Source organism: Myxine glutinosa, chromosome 1 (assembly GCF_964187855.1).
Source record: "Myxine glutinosa chromosome 1, kmMyxGlut1.1, whole genome shotgun sequence".
Taxonomy (NCBI): Eukaryota; Metazoa; Chordata; class Myxini; order Myxiniformes; family Myxinidae; genus Myxine; species Myxine glutinosa.
In genome coordinates, this window is record NC_136261.1 from 389,727,830 (window position 1) to 389,749,840 (window position 22,011).

The 22,011-nt window shown below is 42.7% G+C and overlaps 1 protein-coding gene across 4 annotated transcripts in view; it reads left to right on the top strand.

Annotated features, from left to right (window-relative positions):
• Window positions 1-15,850: 15,850 nt before the first annotated feature.
• The window catches only part of LOC137416309 (protein bicaudal D homolog 2-like), a 48,205-nt gene continuing 42,044 nt past the window's right edge, over window positions 15,851-22,011 (top strand). For all 4 annotated transcript variants that reach the window (XM_068101847.2, XM_078770284.1, XM_068101866.2 and 1 more), the window contains exon 1: window positions 15,851-16,670. In XM_068101847.2, coding sequence (XP_067957948.2) covers window positions 16,338-16,670 — 333 coding nt within the window. In that variant the 5' untranslated portion in view covers window positions 15,851-16,337. The remainder of the gene's footprint in view (window positions 16,671-22,011) is intronic.

Sequence of the window (22,011 nt, forward strand, 5' to 3'; positions counted from 1 at the left end):
TGGAATGGTGATTGAGTGTTAATAATGTTTACTTAATTGAGCAAGAATGCTGATTGAGCATTAATTATGTTTAGTTGTGATGGAATGGTGATTGAGTGTTAATAATGTCTAGTTGTGATGGAATGGTGATTGAGTGTTAACAATGTTTGCTTAATTGTGATGAATGGTGATTGAGTGTTAATTATGTTTAGTTGTGATGGAATGGTGATTGAGTGTTAATAATGTTTACTTAATTGAGCAAGAATGCTGATTGAGTGTTAATTATGTTTAGTTGTGATGGAATGGTGATTGAGTGTTAATAATGTTTACTTGAGCTAGAATGCTGATTGAGTGTTAATAATGTTTAGTTGTGATGGAATGGTGATTGAGTGTTAATAATATTTCCTTAATTGTGATAGAATGGTAATTGAGTGTCAATAATGTTTAGTTGTGATGGAATGGTGATTGAGTGTTAATAATATTTACTTAATTGTCATAGAATGGTGATTGAGTGTTAATAATGTTTAGTTGTGATGGAATGGTGATTGAGTGTTAATAATGTTTACTTAATTGTGATGGAATGGTGATTGAGAGTTATGCATGTTGAGTTAATGATCATAGAATGGTGATTGAGTGTTATGAATGTTGAGTTAATGGTCATAGGATGGCGATTGAGTGTTATGAATGCTTAGTTAATTGTGATAGAATGGTGATTGAATGTTATGAATCTTGAGGTAATGGTCATGGATTGGTGATTGAGTGTTATGAATGTTGAGGTATTGGTCATAGAATGGTGATTGAGTGTTATGAATGTTTAGTTAATGGTCATAGAATGGTGATTGGGTGTTATGAATGGTTAGTTAATTGCGATAGAATGGTGATTGAGTGTTTTGAATGTTTAGTTCATGGTCATAGAATGGAGATTGAGTGTTATGAATGTTTAGTTAATGGTCATAGAATGGTGATTGGGTGTTATGAATGGTTAGTTAATTGCGATAGAATGGTGATTGAGTGTTATGAATGTTTAGTTAATGGTCATAGAATGGAGATTGAGTGTTATGAATGGTTAGTTAATTGCGATAGAATGGTGATTGAGTGTTATGAATGTTTAGTTAATGGTCATAGAATGGAGATTGAGTGTTATGAATGGTTAGTTAATTGTGGTAGAATGTTAACATGAAGGGTGTAGGAAATTTTGCAGTGTAAATTAAAAAGGGAATTAAGATATTTTTAAATTAGAGGAGGTTGCAAATGGGGAACTTCTGCTGCTGCCATGCTTGGAGGGAGCAAATGATGGTTACAGGAGGGGAAGGTTAAGTATATTATATACCAACTTCAGAAGTTTAAATTACAAGATGGAAGAGCTTGAGGCTAAAGTAGATAACTTGGAGTATCATATAGTTGCTTTAACTTAGACTTTGTTTCATGAGGAGAGTATAGTTGGAGGACAGGTGATAGAATGGTGATTGAGGCTATAAGATGTACAGGTGTGATAGTAAAGGGAAGATAGGAGAGGGTCGGGCAATCTGGGTAAAGATAGTACGTATTCTAACGAGAGTAAGGAATGTCAGAAAGAAAAGGGTTAATGGAGACGATTTAGTGTGGATTGAGATTAGAGATAGTAAGTGGTTATAGTGAGATACTTGTAGGATATGTGTTTATATGGCTCCTGGAATGAAAGAGGAGCAGTCGAGAAGGGTTTCGGAAGAACTCAGAAAGACCCGTGGACAGGGTATAATTGAGTGTCGAATATGGGGGATTTCAATGTGCCAGGCATACGTAGATTGGGTTGAGGAATGGGGAAAAAAAGCTAAACTGATGACGATTTTCTCGATCTAATCCAGGATTACTTTGAACTCAGTTTGTAGAAAACCCCATGAGGGAAAGTGCAGTGCTACATCTTTTTAAAGCAACAATCCTAAAATGGTGGAGGAGGTGGAGATAGGGCACCATCTGGGGACAAATAACCACAATATAATGTGTGCAACTATGTTGTTGTGGAAATAGCTTCCAGGGGGTTAGGATCGGATGATTTAGAAATAGGTATTCCCTTAGTACATGTATTAGCATAAGAGCGAGGTAACTTAGTTGTGATAAAGGATCATGGGTTGATATTTGTAAAGAAATGCTGTGTCTATCTTCCGTAATGTTTGGGTCTAAAACCGCTTTTCTCTTGAAACATTGTTTAATGTTCTATCCATTGTAATTTGTCTTATATGTGCTTTATCGAGGAGTCTGGTCTAACAATGTGAGATAAGCCGAAGGGAGTGTTTAACAGCAAGGCTTGATTCATTTGTACTCAGACACCATCGGCTTTATTCAGCAAGAACAGCTCAACCTGAAACAACACTCTATGTATACCTAAGCCTGACGCATAATACAACAATAATCTATATATAATGGAGCAAGTGTATGTATGTCTGTTTGTCTGTATGTCTGTATGTATGTCTGTTTGTCTGTATGTCTGTATGTATGTATATGTATGTATGTATGTGTGTATGCATGTATGTATGCATGTATGTATGCATGTATGTATGTATGCATACCTATGTATGTATGTGTGTATACATATGTATGTATGTATGTGTGTATGTATATGTATGTATGTATGTGTGATGCTTGTATGTATGCATGTATGTATGTGTGTATACATATGTATGTATGTATACCTATGTATGTATGTGTGTATACATATGTATGTATGTCTGTATGTATGTATATGTATGTATGTATGTATGTATGTGTGTATGCTTGTATGTATGTATACCTATGTATGTATGTGTGCATACATATGTATGTATGTATGTATACATTCAGTATGTATGTATGTATACATATGTATATGTATGTATGTATGTATGTATGCATGTATGTATGTGTGTATATATGTATGTATGCATGTATGTATGTGTGTTTCCATATGTATGTATACATATGTATGTATGTATGTATACATTCAGTATGTATGTATGTATATGTATGTATGTATGTATGTGCGTTTACATATGTTGAACTCAAATAGTGAGAGTTGAACTCAAATCCTCTCAGAGGAGTATATGGTACATGTGTATGTATGTATGTATGTATGTATGTGTGTATACATATGTATGTATGTATGTATGTATGTATACATATGTATGTATGTATGTATGTATGTGTGTATTCATATTGTTACGGACACGACTTAAGATGTTGCTTGACCGAGCGGAATGGCCGCCGTGTTCGCACAGTTTACCCGATTACCCCCAACTCACCCGATTCCACTCGAACGTTGGCCGAATCGCGCTACGCTAAATCAATGAAGGAAAGGACACAACGGCTGGGATAAATGCAACGACACAAGGGGTACAGTTCTCAAGACCTCCGGAGGAGGATATAATTGGTGATGCAGAAACGGGTAGATTACACGGTAAGAGGTAAAGCACAGAAAAGATGGGCACTTAGACACAGTCTTATCTATCCCCGACAGACCACAGACAAACGGGACAAGACTGACTTACACGGGGATTGATGGCAGGGAAGGACAGGCAGTCGATAGCACAAGGTGCACCTTGGCTCAGGGGCAGAATCAACACGGTCCGGTCCAGAGATGCGGGGAGGTATTGTAGCGCTCGGAGGTGGCGTCGTCTCTCTCCAAGCTGAGGGCGCATCTGACGTCACCTCCCTCTTCCTGCGCATGCTCAGCGGGGAGTGACACGCCCTCGGCTCGTTAGCTCCGCCCCAGATGGAATCGGTCCGCCGCTTCTATTGGGTGCGGGGGGTTACCGTGCTCCGCCCTTGACGAGGAGCTGACAGCGAGCCCCTGCGTGGTAACCCCGTCGGAGCACATGTTCAATGGCGGCTAACCAAGCCGGAGTGAGGACGCACACTCCCCGCGCCGCCGCCGCTGTTGTTGTTGTTGTTGTTGTACCATGAGGAAGAGCTGCGGGGAGGTATTGGGAGGTCCTAAACTTTCTAACGGTGCCATACAATCACATTCTGGTGCAACGAAGAGTCAGAATTAATGGAAACGAGTCCTTAACTGACATAGACTAAGAATAACTAGCAAGATGTCCTATAGTTGTCTACGTGAGATGCGGTGGACCTGGATGCGACATTTAATGGGGGAAAAAGGGGGAGGTCGGGTCTACAGAGTGTTGTTTACAGAAAATGGGACTAGGGAATGGGGGATTGGGGATAGTTGGGAAGTATTGGGGAAATAGGGGAATATTTACAAGCGGATATGGATGGAGGCCAATCTCATATCCGCAACAATATGTATATATATAAATGTATACATATGTGTGTATGTATACATTCAGTACGTATGTATGTATACGTATGTATGTATACATTCAGTATGTATGTATGTATACATATGTGTGTGTATATATGTATGTATACATATGTGTATGTATGTATGTATGTATGTATGTATGCATGTATGTATGTATGTGTGTTTCCATATGTATGTATACATTTGTATGTATGTATGTATGTATACATTCAGTATGTATGTTTGTATACATATGTATTGTATATATATATATATATATGTATGTATGTATGTATGTATGTGCGTTTACATATGTTGAACTCAAATCGTGAGAGTTGAACTCAAATCCTCTCAGAGGAGTATATGGTACATATGTATGTATGTATGTATGTATGTATGTATGTATGTATGTATTTATACCATGTACTCCTTTGAGAGGATTTTACCAACTAGGGCATTGCCCGTACTATATCTATATCTAAAATTATATCCCCCCCCCTCTATTTACATGAAATGGTTTGGTCCAAAGCGAACGGCTTGCGAGTACGGTGACAATCCCCCCCCTCTATTTACATGCAATGGTTTGGTCCAAAGCGAACGGCTTCCGGAGTTTGGTAAAGAAATCGCCATCGCGTGCACAAACGCGCAGGAAAGCGAATGAATCGCAAATTCGGTTTTATTAGTTTTAAAACATAGTTTAACGCCAACATAGTTTGCAAACGTGAAATAAATGAATACGCTCTCAAATGTGCCATCCGAGGCAGAGTGTGTCCGCCACGTTCGGCACACGCGATCGTTCGCTGCTCTCTGATTGGTTGAATCGTTTTTTGGACATAGCTCGGTAAGTACTTGTCCGATTAATATGAAACCTTGAAAAGGCACATCCTCGGGTCCCCAGCAATATACCTGGCAAGTTTAAAGTATATCGGACCCGTGGTTGTCGAGAAACAGCGGTCACAGACACACAGACACACAGACACACAGACACACAGAGATTACTGGAATTATTTTACCAATAAAACCTAAACTTTCAGGCATTAATGAGGGCATACGCAGTACGCATAACTCATAAGCAGTACACAGGTTTCCCTTTATATATGTAACCCAGGTTAATTTTATTTTCGAGAACAATCCATGCAGCGGTCTGTTGCCTATACACCGCTCAAATAAAGGGATGCATCAGAAGAACATGTTGCAGGCAAGGAACAAGATTGCCCATGGGGTGGGTACTCTGCTATGGTATTAATAGTCATAAACATTATAATACGACATCTTGGCGGCTCCCGTATGGGAGCGGGTGCTTCTAGTACAGTATGCATAATACAAGAAGCATAACAATACACATAACACAACAAGAAAGAATAACAATTAGAAGGACTTCCATATTTGATTCTGCAAATATCTAGCTCCACAAGACTGTTCAGCATCCATCGGGAATATGGCAATGAACTCTGGGTCACGGAAGTATTTGTAATTCCAACCAATATGGCAATACTGGGGACCTGGAATTACAATCTATGACAATCTATGGCATTCTCCCCTTTTTAAAAGAAGAAAATAGTAAGCCCCTACACACCTAGGTGTTCAGGTGGATTTCTGTTACACTCTGATCTGTGCAGTGGAGGAGAATCAGGAAAATTCCAAGGAGTACTCCCAACATCTGAAAAGCCGGAAGAATCTTCATTACGAGTCGTGAGCTGATTGAACATTTTAACTCTACTTTTTATCTACAGTATCACAATAAATAATAACAATACACTTATTCTGACACATGTTATGAAGCAAATTATAATTAAATAAAGACACAGAGAACCAACAGTTCGTGCTGAACTCTCCTTCATCAATTTGAACTACATAGGAAAGTGTAGGACTCATTCTCACGGGACATTTAATTTGTGGTCCAGGAACATCATCTGAGGCTTGCGGAGGTCCGTGCAAACAAATTCTAACTACAAGGCTCATTTTAACTACCGACTCAATGACTGATTGACTCTCTGATATAAATGTTTAGTACTTTCTATTCAGGGAAATTCTGCATACTTTCACAAATCAAAGCTAATATCCCAGGAAGAAAAAAAAAACATCGGAAAATGTTCAGAAACAATAATATCTGTGACTTAAAGTCGGCCGGTGCAGACTCGTTCTGCTCATGTTAGGTCACGTGACCCAAGACAATGGAGCTTTCACTCAAACTGGTTGCTAGGCAACGCTAACACTCACCTCTCCCACATATTATTTTATAACCTTTGCGGTATATTAATTAAAAATTAGTACAGCTGTAAATTTTCAAATAAAGAGCTTATTCTAATCACTGTAATTGTTGATTTTCTTGAGTTATTTAGCTACTAACAGAATGCAACTGCAATCCGCTTCATCAAGAATATAAATTTTATATTTGTATACTGAATCGAGGCTCGTGAAAGAGCTAACTTCCGAAATATTAATTATGTCTGCACGAAGGATGCACTCAAGTAATTATTGTTTGCAGTGTGCAAGCATGTCCCACTAGTACATGTATAAATACACAAAAATGTTTATTGTTGTTGTTGCTTTTTACACGTGAGAGTTGAACTTGAAGTGTATTCCGAAATTGGACTTTTTCTTTTTACAACTTGCTATTGGTGGTCCACGACATCATCTGGGTTGCACTGTGAAGCAGTTCCTGAACAAGCTCCACCATCAGTAAAATGAAGAAGAGTTCAGTTTTGAAGCCGTTGAACTTCAAATGGTTGTTCGGGACATGACATCTACAAAACAATGATTTCGACAAGGACCTTCAGGCCCTTTGTCCTTGGGAAATCATACTTTGAGAGAGATATGTTGATTAAAACTAAGAAAGACTGTTCATAATATATATTCCCATGCTACTAAGTATATTAAATAAGGCCATTCTCTGTATGTGTGTATGTGTGTGTGTATGTATATGTATGTACATCTAAAAATCATAAATATAAACAGGGCTGGCCCGATCTGCACCAAATTTTGCATATGTGTTGGTCGTCCCCAGGATGAGGTCATTGGCACAACCCTGACATCCTACCACTCCCCCCTCCACACACACACACACTGCCCTGTGAGGGGGGAGACAGCTTACGATTTTCTCCTTTACATGTGCCACAATGCAAGTAGTTTATGGATCCCTGCTGCAGACGGGGGATTAAAAGCCACGGCACACAATAGATTTGCCCCACCTCCCCCACTACCTCCCCTCCCGCTTACTCCCCAGGCTGCTCCCTAAGGGAGCAAGTTTTTTCTAGTTACTGAAAATATATACCGTGGGACCCCGCTATTCGTGGGGGATACGTCCCTGGAAAATGCCGCAAATTGCGAAACAGCGAATGGCAGGGCATTGTTTCAATGGAAAAAGGGGAGAAAGGTTCCTGAGTCGCGAAAATCCATGAATAGAGAGGAACAAACCGAGAATGGCAAGGCAAAATCCGCGAATGGTGAGGCAAATCCCGAGAATGTCGACGATAATCCACAAAGGTCGATGAAAATCCCGGAAATGGCAAGGCAAAACCCACGAATGTCGGCGATAATCTCGCAAATGGCGAGGCAAATCCCGCGAATGTCGGCGATAATCCCAGAAATGGCGAGACAAATCCTGCGAATGTCGATGAATATCCGTGAATGCATGCTCTGCCAGTTTCAATGGGGGAAAAAGGAGCCAGTTAATTCCACTAATAGATACGGTGGACTGTTTTCATTCTGTCCAGTAACTCGCGGAGATGACATGTTATGCAGCTGGTGGAATATCCATTGAAGCTCTCGATTATAGTGTGGCTAAAATTCGCAGCCTCGAAAGCCATGAAAACACAAAGCACCCAGCAGTGAATGTAGAAGCAGGTCATGCCCGTGGATCGTATTTTTTTTTTTGCGTATGTCCAGCTGCTTTATGCATGGTTGGTGAAAGATGGGTTTATAATTGTGTCAAGCTAGTGGCTTGTGAATTTTTTTATTGCGCCCCCAGAAAACCACGAATTTGTGGGACACGGCCGCAAATAGAAAAACAAACTGCGAATTGGTGGGACACTTTTCCGCGAATAGAGAAACAAGTCACATTTTATTACCCGTGAAAATATGCAGAACCCGCGAGTAACGGAACCGCAAATAGTGGGGTCCGACTATAAAAAAAAAAGGTTTCCCCATGAACAACAGAATATTGTTCTTTCCCCATCCAGGTATTGTGCTGGAGGCTCTGTGGTCGATTTTTGATGTGGTGACAATTTTAGGCAACAGACGATATTGCGGAATGGCAAGTGTGTGTGCATCGGTCATTCTTTATTATGATGATATTGATGCCCTTATTCCAATCTTATGCATGAGACGTCAGTTTTAAAACTGGCCATCTTTTATTTTTCATTCTGCAATATTGATTTGAATTTTTATTCAAAATTTTCAGCTAGGCATCTCTTTTTAGTAACATCCCCAAACACCAGAAGCTCCGCAATAGACAGGGTATGGCAGCCATTTTATGATGACATGTCTACACGTTATCAGGGAGTAAAATGCACTTTTGGTGCAGGAAGTATTCTGCTTAAAGGTGCATTGCTTGCAGTTGTTTCCGATATGCCGACAAGTCACCAGCGAGGTGGCGCCGACACTAAATGCGGACAATCCGAGTGCTTATTGGCAGAAATGCAAGAATGCTTTGACAATAATGACCTTCTTCCAAGCACTACAGTCACATGTGCAGCACTGTGTGGATTGACAATCATATGACTGTGTATGCTACATGCTATGTTGTAACTAAAACCTACCTTTTACTGGGGTTCAACAACAATTACAAGCCAGGTTTGAGTATCTGGGGGGAATAGTGACTGGGGATGGTAAGTCAGAGGCAGAGGTGTGGCGGAGGATTCAGGTGAGTATGAATGTGTGGAGGAGGGTGGAGGGTGTAACGGCAGACATAAAGATTTCAAGGAGATTGAAAGCATAACGTGCAAAGACAACAGAGGCTGCAGGTTTGCGAGAACAACTGGATCAGGAGGATTGCGGGAGTGAAGAGGGTGGATAGAAGGAGAATGGATGAACTGAGGGAGGAGATTGATGTGCAGATGAGCTTGAGGGGAGATTGGTGAAATGCCAGCTGGGATGGGCTGGACGTTTGGTGTGAATGGGGAAAGAGAATTGCAAAGAGAGCGGATACGTTGATGGAGCAAAGTTGGAGGAAAAGAGGTAGACCGTGGTTGAGATGGGAGGATTGTGTGAGGACAGAGAGGAGTGGAGGAGTGTAGTGGTCAAGGCAGGGCAGGAGCGTCGCATGATTGGATAATATATGTAGTGAATGACTTTGATGTTTATTTTGAGATAGAAAAGCTTGAGATGATCAAATTTATTGAGAACATACAAGCATACATGGTATAACAGGCTGCCACAACTCTGGTCGGTTGGATCATGCTTGCATGTTTAATTTAGTCTCAGTGCATGAGAAAAGGAACGTACTAATACACGTACAAGTAGAGTACCCAACATTCGAGAGGCTGGAGATTGCACACTACTTGCTGAAAAAAGGAGTCTGTATCCGCTATTGCACGAAGACTATATAAGATGTTTGTGTGGTGTACGTCTAAACTCTAAAGAGTCTGTTGGTCTAATGTGTGTGAATGAATGAATGAATGATCGTTTTTAGGCCATTTCCCCCGCTAGAGCGGGGGTTAGCCTTGCGGGCCCCATGACAATCATGGTTCCCTGTTGGAGGCAATGTTTTTATGGCCGGATGCCCTTCCTGGCGCCAGCCCTTAGTCGCCTCTTACGATGTGCAGGGATACGGGGTACCTATTCTAAATCGGGGTACACACCGTGATCATTCATCCCAGCAAGCTGGTACTCAATTTGCTGTCCTCGGAAGGATGACAGGCTGAGTCAACCCCCCCTGGTGTTAATTTGGCGATCGACCGGGATTCGAACCCAGGATCCTAGGATCCCAAGCCGGCACCTTAACCGCTAAGCCAACACCAGGCTACACCAGGTGTACAGGTCGAAAAGGTTTAAGGGGTCTAAAGGACAGCTACATCTCCCACATCCAATGGTAGTTAGGATCTAAAGAGGTTTTAAGGGTGTAATGTGTCTGAAGGGGGTCTATAGGGTTCTGAATTTAAGTCCCTCCCTGCAGTTGAATTAACACCAGGTCGGTTGACTCAGTCTGTCGTCCTTCCGAGTTGGGAAAAATGAGTACCAGATGACTGGTAATAGAGGGCATTGCATCAGCGGCACAGCCGCCCTCCCAGGAAGTGATGCAGCCAAACAGCCATAGGATGCATATGAACCACCACCAGATCTGGCCAGCTAGTTCATGCAAGACTTGGGCTAAAAACTTTGAATCCCACATCAATGTGGGAATAAATTTGGCCGTTAAGAAAGCAGATTTCTTCAGAACGAGCCATTTTCTTGTCAGGATTTCGAACAAGCATATTCATTTTGAGGTATGTCAATACACAGTACTTGCAATACCTACCAGCTTTTGGAGTGAACTATGGTTTCAGTACCCCATCCCTCCAGCAGGGGTCAGTCTCCATGGGTAAACCACTTGCATTATTGCACCTGTACAGGACAGAATTGTTTCTTGCACTCTTGTTTCTCAAACCTTTTGCGTCTCGTTTCTCAAACCTCGTAGGGGATACTATTTCTGCCAAAGAAAATATTTTACCAGATAACATTGGATAGTGGGGAAAAACAACAACAGCATGGGACAGTGACAAAACTGATTGTCACTTGGAGGAAGAATGGGTTAGGGGAAGAAATTAGACAAAAGGGAGGTGGTGAACAATCTTCATACAAGCTCAAACACTGCGTGTAGAGGAAGGGAGATAAAACAGGTATTGAAGGGGTTAAATGCAATAACCTGGAAAGGATTGGGTGGGCTTGTGGAGGGCTAGAGGGGGTAGAAATAAAAAAAACATTGTAAGTATGAACTCTGTAACAGTGGCGATGCTCCACAGTCATATCCAGTTGAAGCACGTCACCGCAATAAGTGGATGCCTAAAAAGTGTATGAATGAGGGTGACCTGAGGTGGTATTGAACGGCCGTCTTGAAGCAGTGGAAGTAAGGATGGGATTAAACAGACTGAGGGAGTTGGTTCCACAAATGAGGGAAAAGATGAGACGAGGTGAGCAGTGCAACTGGATTTTGAGAGATTCTCCAAAAATGGTTACTGGCAGAAAGTGTGTGCCCTGCAGAAACATGGGGGAGTTGGGGAAGGTAGGGGAACCATGAGAAGGGAAGAGGGTGCATGAGCGGAAATTAGGTGGGAGAAGACAAAGAGACCACTGAAATGTCTGCAATGTGAAAGTAGGAGGCCCAGAGATTCAACTTCATCACGAGATATACTAATTATTTTGAAGGCCTTGGTTTTAATGGAATCAAGTTGAGCAAGGTGTGAGGCAGGAACACCAGCCAAAAGGAGAGAGTGGAGCAATACTCCATCAAGTCTCAGATGAAAGGCCTTGTAAGTGGATAGGAGTTCAAGAGTGCCGAGGAAGGACTTTGAATGATTGAGATTGCCAAGTCAGCAGCCGTCTTTGGAGGCCATCTTAAATATGTGGTTTGTCCAAGAAAGATCATGATGAATGGTGAGGCCAAAATGTTTGAATGACTCAACTTCTTCGAGTTTGTTAAAGGATAAAGGAAGTAGATGGGAGGGTTTGCCAGATGGTCCTTTTGGAGAGAGGTAGTGAGGGTGAGAGACTTTTCAGGATTGAAAGACATATTCCAAGTGTTTGACCAACTTGTGATGTATCCAAGGTCTGAAGAGAGGGAAGAGCCTGTCAGCCTGTCTGTCTGAAGAACGAGGGATGTCATGGCTGTGTGTGGGGTCATCAGCAAATAGATAGAGATTTTCCAGAGAGTCAGAAAGACGAAGATCAGGAATAGTGAAGATCAGGAATATGAATGAGCCTATAACACTACCTTGGGGTACTCCAACCTTGACAGGGAGAGGAGAAGAAAGGATTCCATTGTCGAGAGCCACACGTTGGCAATGAGAGTGGAGGAAGTCAGTAAGCCAAGTGTGACGTGGATCTTGGATGTCATAGGCAGAGAGTTCAAAGAGCAAGACATGATGCCAGACTGTATCAAAAGCATGAGATATGTCCAGAGAGACTGTCCTGATCTAGTGTCTGATATTTTTTGAGACAATGGAGAGATAAAGAAAGTGGTAGAGGAAGTACAAGTAGAAGGCAGAATGAGATCATGTCATGAGAGATAATTGATGGAACAATATCTTTCACACCCTCTCTCTGTTCTCTTCACCCTCTCTTTTGCTCAAGGTCATCTCCCATCTGCTGGGAAATCAGCCAACAATACCGCTTTACACAAAAAAGGTGCAAAAAAAGATCCTTGCAACTCCAGACTAATCCGCCTACTCCCACTTATCAGCAAGGTCATGGACTCTGTCATCACTTGCGACATTAAATCCTTCCTCTTCTCCAATGACTTGATCACGGATCATTAATATGGATTCAGACCAGGCTACCCTACTCTGGACATGCTGCTTCTGCTGTCTCAACAATGGATGGAGGTCCTCAATGCCAATCAGGAAATCAGAGCTGTCTCCCTTTACATATCTCTTGCCTTCGATAAGGTCTGGCACCCGGCACTGCTCAGCAAACTCTCCTCCTATGGTATCCATGGAAATCTCCATGTATGGCTTGTGGACTTCCTCTCTGGTCGTAGTCAATGTGTGGCCCTGAATGGAATTCTCTCATCTACTCTTCCTGTCCAGGCTGGAGTTCCTCACGGTAGTGTTCTGGGCCCTGTGCTTTTTCTGGACTTCATTAATGATCTCTCCGACTCTCTGGAAAATTCTCTCTATCTTTTTGCTGATGACTCCATTATTTGCCGCTCCATATTTCAACCCTCAGATCGGCAAGCTGCAGCCTCTTCACTCTCTGCAGATCGAATAAAATCACTGACTGGTCAAACAAGTGGAACATGTCTTTCAATCCTGAAAAATCTCACATTCTCACCATGTCTCTCCGAAAAAATAATCTGGATAACCCTCTCAACTACTTTCTCAAAAATCCTCTGCAAGACGTTCTGTCACACAAGCTTTTGGGTCTCACTATCTGCCATGACCTTTCCTGGGAAAATCACATTTCAAATCTGGCCTCCAAAGCTAGTCGCCAACTGGGCATCCTCCGTCGTGCGAAGTCCTTTCTTGGCACACCTGAGCTCCTCACCACATACAAGACTTTCATCCACAGCTCAATGGAATACTGCTCTCCCCTCTGGGCTGGTGCTCCTGCCTCACACCTAGCTCAGCTTCACACTGTAGAAACCAAAGCGTTCAGAATCATTGGAATCTCCTGCGATGAAGCTGATTCTGAGGGCCTTTCTCTCTCATCACAGGAAGGTTGGTGGTCTTTCTGTCTTCTACCGATTCCTCTCTGGCCTAGCTGCCCCAGCTCTTGCTGTGCTCTGTCCCCCAAATATTCCTTCAGGATGGCCAAGATCTGCCAGCAACTCTTTTCTGGTGAAACTTCCAAAATCAAGACTCTCTGCTCACCTTCACTCCTTCATTCCTCTTTTCTCCCACCTCTGGAACAAACTCCCACACTCTCTTCAATCAATCTCCTCCCTTCAGGTCTTCAAAACAGCTATTCACCACCATCTCCTATCTTCCCCCATCCAAAACCTTGATCTTTTCTACTCCCGTTAATTCACCCGAAGATCCACCTACTTCAAATTCCCGATTTTCTTTCCTGAAATCCCCTTTAGTGTCCATCTTATTTATCCCATGTACCTTGCCCCAGCCCCCTCTCTTCCACTGATCTCCCGATATCCCTGTTCTATACTGTTCTTGTACTTCCGTCTCTCTCCCTCTCTTGTCTCCCGCTCCCTTTGTTATAGGTTATATATGTTAGCTCCTCTACGATCCTCGACTGAGTATACAAATGAAAATGTCTTGGAGTGAGAAAGTTTTAATTTTTTTGAAGCAAGGAGAGAGAATGGGATAACGTTGAAGAGGCATGAAGTACAATATTGTTTTGGGGGGAAAAAGACAAAAAACCTCAAAATTGAGAGGGATTTCATCACACACGACTCCCCTCAACAATGCCAATCACCTGTAAGAGGCTGGGTCGTGACCAAAGTATGTTTAGTATCCATATGTCTATGGATGTGCAATTGTATATTTTGTGTGAGAGAGAAGGGGAGGTAGCATTGAAAGCAGTAAGAGGGTTGGGTTTATAGGAGGAGATAATGGGGGTAACAAAGTTCATGGGTCAGAATGGAGGATGATATGAGATGGCGATACATTCTAATGGCCTGCTCGAAACCCTGGAGGGAAGAGTGGTAGACGGAACACCTTTGAAGGGATGGAGGACTGAGAGAGCGGAGGGAGCCATGTTGGAGAATTTCCGTTAACAAACTAACGACCTGCCCACCATGTGAGAGCCAGTTTTTGTTGTGTTTGAGCTTGTATCTTGCTTGTTAACCCCCTGGGGCGTACCTTTGATCTCAGATTCTTCCTCGGCTGCGTCCCCATTGCCTGCTGTGCGAGTGGTTCCCCACCCTTTCCACTATGTATGTTCCTCTTGATCTGCTTAATGTTCATGCCCGTTTTGTGTTCTTGCACATTCCATGAGCCTAGACTCTGTATCCTAAAAAATAAAGCGCCTCCTCCTTTGTGTGGTGGTTTCGCCTGTGGCTGCTGGTTGCATCATTTCTGTAAGGCACCACTGTGCTGCTGATGCCTTGGAAGAATGACAGAGTCAACCCACCTGGTGTTATTTAACGGCACGACAGGGGCCCGAAGACCCTCAGATCTTAATTGCCAGTCACCTTAAACCGTTAAGCCGACACCAAAGTTTAAATTGGATAATATTTAATTAAAACGGCCGTGGGTGCGAAACGGTCGCTACGGGCCATTCCCTGTAGCCTGTACTATCAAGTTACCTTCATGACGTCACTCTGGTACCTTTCACAAACGGTACGAACTCAACCAGCAGTTTGGAGGATTGGAAGGTCATCTCGTAACTCAAGTTCTTGCGAAACAACCTGCGATCCGTTGATCGATTAAAATTAAAAAAACCCATTTGTTGTTCGATCAATCAAATAACTTATTAATAAAGGGAGATTGATGGTTATATAACGTTCGTTCATTTGTAGCCTATTAAAACAATCAGCTCGTAAATAACTTTATTTTACATCATTTCTGAATAAACGTGTTTTATGGTCTAACCCAGTACAAACACGTTTGATATAATCATTTTATCTGACCAACCGCATCGTATATCAATACTGTACATTTAGATTTACATCAATAACTCCCCCCCCCCCTCCACTGGCAAACTGCACAAATGGTATCGTCCAAACGCATGTGTGCGACAGTCTGTTTGGTGCGGAACAAACCAAATTTGAGGGGAGGGGGGTGCTGGAAAGAAGGCGTGGTTTGCTGCACTGTCATCTCTGACAAGGGTTTCGGCGAAGCGGTACTTGAGAAGATGGAGATGGAGATCGATGGTCGTGCAGGGTGAAGAGAGAGGCGGAGGAGGAGGAGGAGGAGGAAGAGGTTGTTAAGGACACCGAGTTAGGAATAATGAGGAAGAGCGTGGCTGAGTGATGGGAAGATCTGCTGGAGATGTGCGCTGGTGCAGGTTGCCCTTTGGCTTTGCGGTGGTGATGGAGCTCCGGCAATAGGAAAAGCATTTCGATGAGGTAAAGGGACCGAGGAGAAGAAGAAGTTTAAATCAGAGACGACATAACTGAAAGAAGAAAAGAACGAGAGAAGTCTGAGGTAAAACGAAAGTAAGAAAATGAATTGATACGAGGATCAAAGGGATGGGGAGACGAGGAGAGGAGTGAATACATTTAAAATTAATGGATAGAAGAAAAGGAGAGACAAAAACTAAAAGCTTGACGAAGAGTCGACGACTGAAGAAAAAAGAGGAAAAACTGAGGAAAAGGCGAAAAGAAATGTGATATTTCAAAATATATGAGGAGAGAACGTGAATTATAGCGAGGAGGAGATGAGGGAATAAGGAAAAATAAACGGATAAGGGAGGGAGTGGAGGAGCTTTACAGATTGTCGTCTCCAGAGAGTATTGACTTGAGGAGCTGAGCGCCTCCAGGGCATGTTGAAGAGCTGAGCGCCTCCAGGGCATGTTTTTAGGGCTGAGGCCTTCAGGGCATGTTTTAGGACTCAGCGCCTCCAGGGCATGTTTTTCGTGTTGGGCGCCTCCAAGGCATAGTGGAGCGCTGAGCGCCTCCAGGGTTGTGGACATGAACCAGGACCACGATCATGACCGCGACCAAGTGCTGTACAAAGACCCCGAGAGGCTGCGCCAGGATCTCATCAAGGCGACCGTGGAGAAGCAGCAGGCGGCGCAGTACGGACTCGCCGTGCTCCAGGAGAAGCAGGAGTTGCAGCAGAAGCACGACGAGCTGGAGGTCGAGGTGGAGCACGTGCGGATGGAGCTCCTGCACCTACGAGAGGTGCGGTAGTGCTGATCACATGTCACTGTGTACATAGTGGGATCGTGATCCCATATATGTATATACCTTGGGAATGTGTGGGACATGTTGTATAATGCACTGAGAGATGTTCAAAGTGGATATTAGAAATTTTTAGGGGCCATCTATTTATTCCATACGCACAGGGAGATATATGGCGGGGCCTACATATTTAATTAATCATCAGGTGATATTATTATTATTTAATTAATCATCAGGTGATATTATTATTTAAATAATCATCAGGTGATATTATTTAATTAATCATCAGGTGATATTATTATTTAATTAATCATCAGGTGATATTATTATTTAATTAATCATCAGGTGATATTATTATTTAATTAATCATCAGGTGATATTATTATTTAATTAATCATCAGGTGATATTATTATTTAATTAATCATCAGGTGATATGACTACAACACTACCTTAATACATAAATGGCCCTTCCACCTCAACCAATCATAAATGAGTTTGTAATGAGGTGGGTATCCTTGGGTGAGCATGGTCCGTGCACTCTCAGCACCTCATCTGCTCTGTGTGTGCGCGGATTAGGTGCCCGGTGAATGAGTGAGGTTCCCGGCACCTCGTCACGATGGGAAAATTATGTGATATTTGATTGGCGTGTTTACGAGTCCCGCAGGCAGGTCAAGGCATCAACAGCTCACGTCCCCTTTACAAAAGACACCATGGAATCTTTAGCTTCTACCGTCTAACGCCAGCAGGCAGGACACCCAGCTTAATGCCCAGGTGCGTGAGTGAGCCCAGTCATTGATGCCTTGCCTGCGATGCACTATGACGGGGGTTTGTAGCTGGGTCAGTCACCTGACAGGTGAATGTGTACACCTCTATGACATCCGACGAGCCCATACCCATAACCTGTACAAATGTTTTCATATTCTCAAAACCCAAAACCCATCCAATGAGGTTAAAAAAGAGGTTAAGACGATGATCGAACTCTTCGTTAACTTGTACCTATCTCGTTTGAATGGAAATCTTCTCCCCGAGTGGTGGATCGTCGTCCTTGCCTGAGAAGGTGGCTGTGTTGATCTTCTTTTGCCATTTTTTTCACATAACAAGGAAATTTCATGCTGGAGGAGGCCATTGGGCCTTCATTGGGCCCAACATTGTGCTCCGCCAACACCGGATTAAAGTCGAGCGAGACTGATGGCGCGTCATCGCAAATCCCAAAGCTTCCCACTTCAAGCAGCTGAAAGATGGAAAAAAACAGTTCAATCCGAAATGATCCAACATCAACTTTTGAATTAATTGAAAAATCTTCCGTTTTGACCCATGTGACCTCCTGGGGCATGTCCCCACCACCTGGGGCGTGGATCGGGGGTGAAATCCCAAAAATCGTCACATATTTCATGTGCCCCCCCCACCAAAGTTGATTGCATATGCTTTGAAATTATTGCAAAGTTGACTGCAGAATATTTTAATGTTAATTATGACGTCATAGGTCACGTGATATGGGCGCCATCTTGGAAATAAACGAAAAACTTTGCACATCTATATCTCCGAAAGCACTGCATATAAAAACTAGAACGGCACTCGGTGGAGAGCATACCTTTTTTTTTTTCTTTTTTTTTTTGTATACTGAATCGAGGCTCGTGAAAGAGCTAACATTTATTTCACAAACAAATCAACCAGACAAACGAAATATACAAAAAGAGGGAGCGGAAGACAAGATGGGGAGAGAAGGGGAAGCACACAACCACAACATTTGAGAGCAGGGAGAAGTGTGGGAGGGAGAGGGCTTGGGGGCAGGAGGCGTGGGAAGGGGGGGGGGGGGGGGTGGGAGAAGTATAAAACACAAGGGGACCGAAATTAGCGGGGGTAGAAAAGATCAAGGTTTTGGATGGGGGAGGATAAGAGATGGTGGTGAACAGCTGTTTTAAAGACCTGGAGGGTGGAGTGGGATTGAAGAGAGTGAGGGAGTTTGTTCCAGAGGCGGGAGAAAAGAGGAATGAAGGAGTGAAGGTGAGCAGAAAGTCTTGATTTTGGCAGTTTAACCATAAGAGGGTTGCAGGCAGATCTTGTGCGACCTGTAGGAATATTTGGGGGACAGAGCCCAGAGAGGGCTGGGGGGGGGGGGCAAGGCCAGAGAGGAGTCGGTAGAAGACGGAAAGACCACCAACCTGCCTGCGGTGAGTGAGTGAAAGGCCCTTGGAGTTAGCTTCATCGCGGGAGATTCCAATGATTCTGAACGCTTTGGTTTCAACAGCGTGAAGACGGGCTAGGTGTGAGGCAGGAGCACCAGACCAGAGGGGAGAGCAGTATTCCATAGAGCTGCGGATGAAAGCCTTGTATGTGGTGAGGAGCTCAGGTGTGCCAAGGACACCACCTCCGCCTGGTTATCCACATCACTCAATGGTGAAGAATCACTTGAACAATTAAATAATTCTCATATCCAAACCCATATTCAGATCTTCACCAAGATCGAATCTGTTTGTCCTTGTCACACACAAAACCTGTCCGCCAAATTTCGTCCAAATCCAACCACAACTTTTTTAGATCTTTTGTTCACAAACAAACAATCAGACAAACAGACTTCTTCTTCTTCACATCCGTGTGGCTTTTGTCTTTTCCATATTGAATATCTGTGGCGCGATCCGACCAACGTTCGGGAATCGGGTTAGTCGGGGTAACTGTTAGGGCCGCGGGGCCTCCGCTCGGCAAAACGAACATCTTATCCGCGGACCGTAACAATATATATATATATATATATATATATATATATATATATATATATATATATATATATATATATATATATATAAGCATGGCTCAGATAGTGGGTACACCCATTGTTACATTAAGGGCAAAATATGTTGTTCACGGGAATATAAAATGCAACCTCTTATGTTTATGTAAGTGTATTTAAGTATCTAAATCTAGAATTTCAGACCTGCGGCATGTTCGGTTAAAAAATTATTAGCGAAGACATACAACACACTCAATACAGGCTTATATGGATATGCACATAACTCGGTGTCCACTTTCATCGGTTATTTGCAGTGTGTGTGTGTGTTGTTTTATTTAAAATGTAATATGAAGCTCAATCTTGATCACTATGGGCATCATACTCAACAAATATTTCAGCAAATTTGCTTCAGTCACAAAATTTTGGGCAAATGAAATTTGGACACCGTTATGTGCATATCACCAGCATGGGCCAACACCACACAATATGCATACTTGGAAAAAAAAAAAAAGTGTTCAGCAAAATGAGTGTAAAATTGTTAGAAAGACATAGGAGAATACACACACATTTGGAAGTATTTTAATGGACCCTAAAAAGTCAATATAATTCCAGAAACATGAAAAGATGTGTCGAGGACGTGCACATAACTCGGACACCAAACTTGATGTTGTATTGTTACACTTTAACCCAATTGAAATTCTTTGGCTAATATGACCAATTTCAACATCACCATGAGCTAGATATTAATAACAGTACCTTATCCTCATATGTGGTGTTGAAACAACTCTACCAAACAACTTTACCAAGTTGCAGTTTGTTGCATTTAACCATCTTAACATGTCTATTTTATATCTTTTGTACTCTATATCTGTTTGTCTCCCGCAATGAAGCTAACTCCAGGGGTCTTTCACTCACTCACCGCAGGCAGGTTGGTGGTCTTTCCATCTTCTACCGACTCCTCTCTGGCCTTGCCCCCCTCCCCCCCCCCCCCAGCTCTCTCTGGGCTCTGTCCCCCAAATATTCCGACAGGTCGCACAAGATCTGCCTGCAACCCTCTTATGGTTAAACTGCCAAAATCAAGACTCTCTGCTCACCTTCACTCCTTCATTCCTCTTTTCTCCCGCCTCTGGAACAAACTCCCTCACTCTCTTCAATCCCACTCCACCCTCCAGGTCTTTAAAACAGCTGTTCACCACCATCTCTTATCTTCCCCCATCCAAAACCTTGATCTTTTCTACCCCCGCTAATTTCACCCCAAATCCACTTTTTTGAAATACCAACTTCTGTCCTGGAAGTCCTTGGTGTCTTTGTGTTTTATACTTCTCCCACCCCCCCCCCCCCCCCCTTCCCACGCCTCCTTCCCCCAAGCCCTCTCCCTCCCACACATCTCCCTGCTCACAAATGTTGTGTTTGTGTGCTTCCCCTTCTCTCCCCATCTTGTCTTCCGCTCCCTCTTTTTATATATTTTGTTTGTCTGGTTGATTTGTTTGTGAAATAAATGTTAGCTCTTTCACGAGCCTCGATTCAGTATACAAAAAGAAAAAAAGATTAAAAAAAGACAGGGGTGAAAACATAACCTCCATCCACCTTTGGTAGCGGAGGTAATAATGAGACATGGCTCATTGTAAAGAACTCTCCATGCAGAATAAAATATGTTAATGAAGATGTTGTGGCGGACACAAAAGCCCACTGGCGTGGTGACATCATTCCACGCACCGAGTGGGCGGTGGCCACGCCCGAGGGGTAGGCGTGGCCTCATGATATACCCCGGGCGACCAGCCCGGAGGAGTTCAGTGTTACAGTGTAGTTTTACAATAAAGACGTTTATATGTTACCGCTTGTCCGCTTCCTCCTTGCTCACAAGCAGCGCGCGTAACGCCGCGCTTTAATGTCATAGAAATATGAGGTCATATACTTCATCGATTCATTATGACGTCATAATTCGAGAAGTACAAAACTTCATCCGATCAAGATGAAATTTCTTGAGTGTCATCTAGGGATAAATTGGTGGAGAAAAAAAACCCAAAACAATAATGATGACGTCATCGGTCACGTGGTTCGGCCGCCATATTTGTTTTAACACAAAAGCCTTAAAAACCACTAAAAAAAACATGTCTTTGTGAGTGTCTGCAATCTCTGATTGCTCTTTATTGTTCTCTTTGCTACTGTTCCTTTAATGTTAGTTCGTTACGCAGAGCGAATGATGGCTCCCTGCCACTTGCCTGTGAGGCTAAGCTATTTCCATGATATTCCTAAGCTATTTCCATGATATTCCTAAGCTATTTCCATGATATTCCAAAGCTATTTCCATGATATTCCTAAGCTATTTCCATGATATTCCTAAGCTATTTCCATGATATTCCTAAGCTATTTCCATGATATTCCTAAGCTATTTCCATGATATTCTGAAGCGATTTCCATGATATTCCTAAGCTATTTCCATGATATTCCTAAGCTATTTCTATGATATTCCTAAGCTATTTCCCTGATATTCCGAAGCTATTTCCATGATATTCCTAAGCTATTTCCATGATATTCCTAAGCTATTTCCATGATATTCCGAAGCTATTTCCATGATATTCCTAAGCCATTTCCATGATATTCCTAAGCCA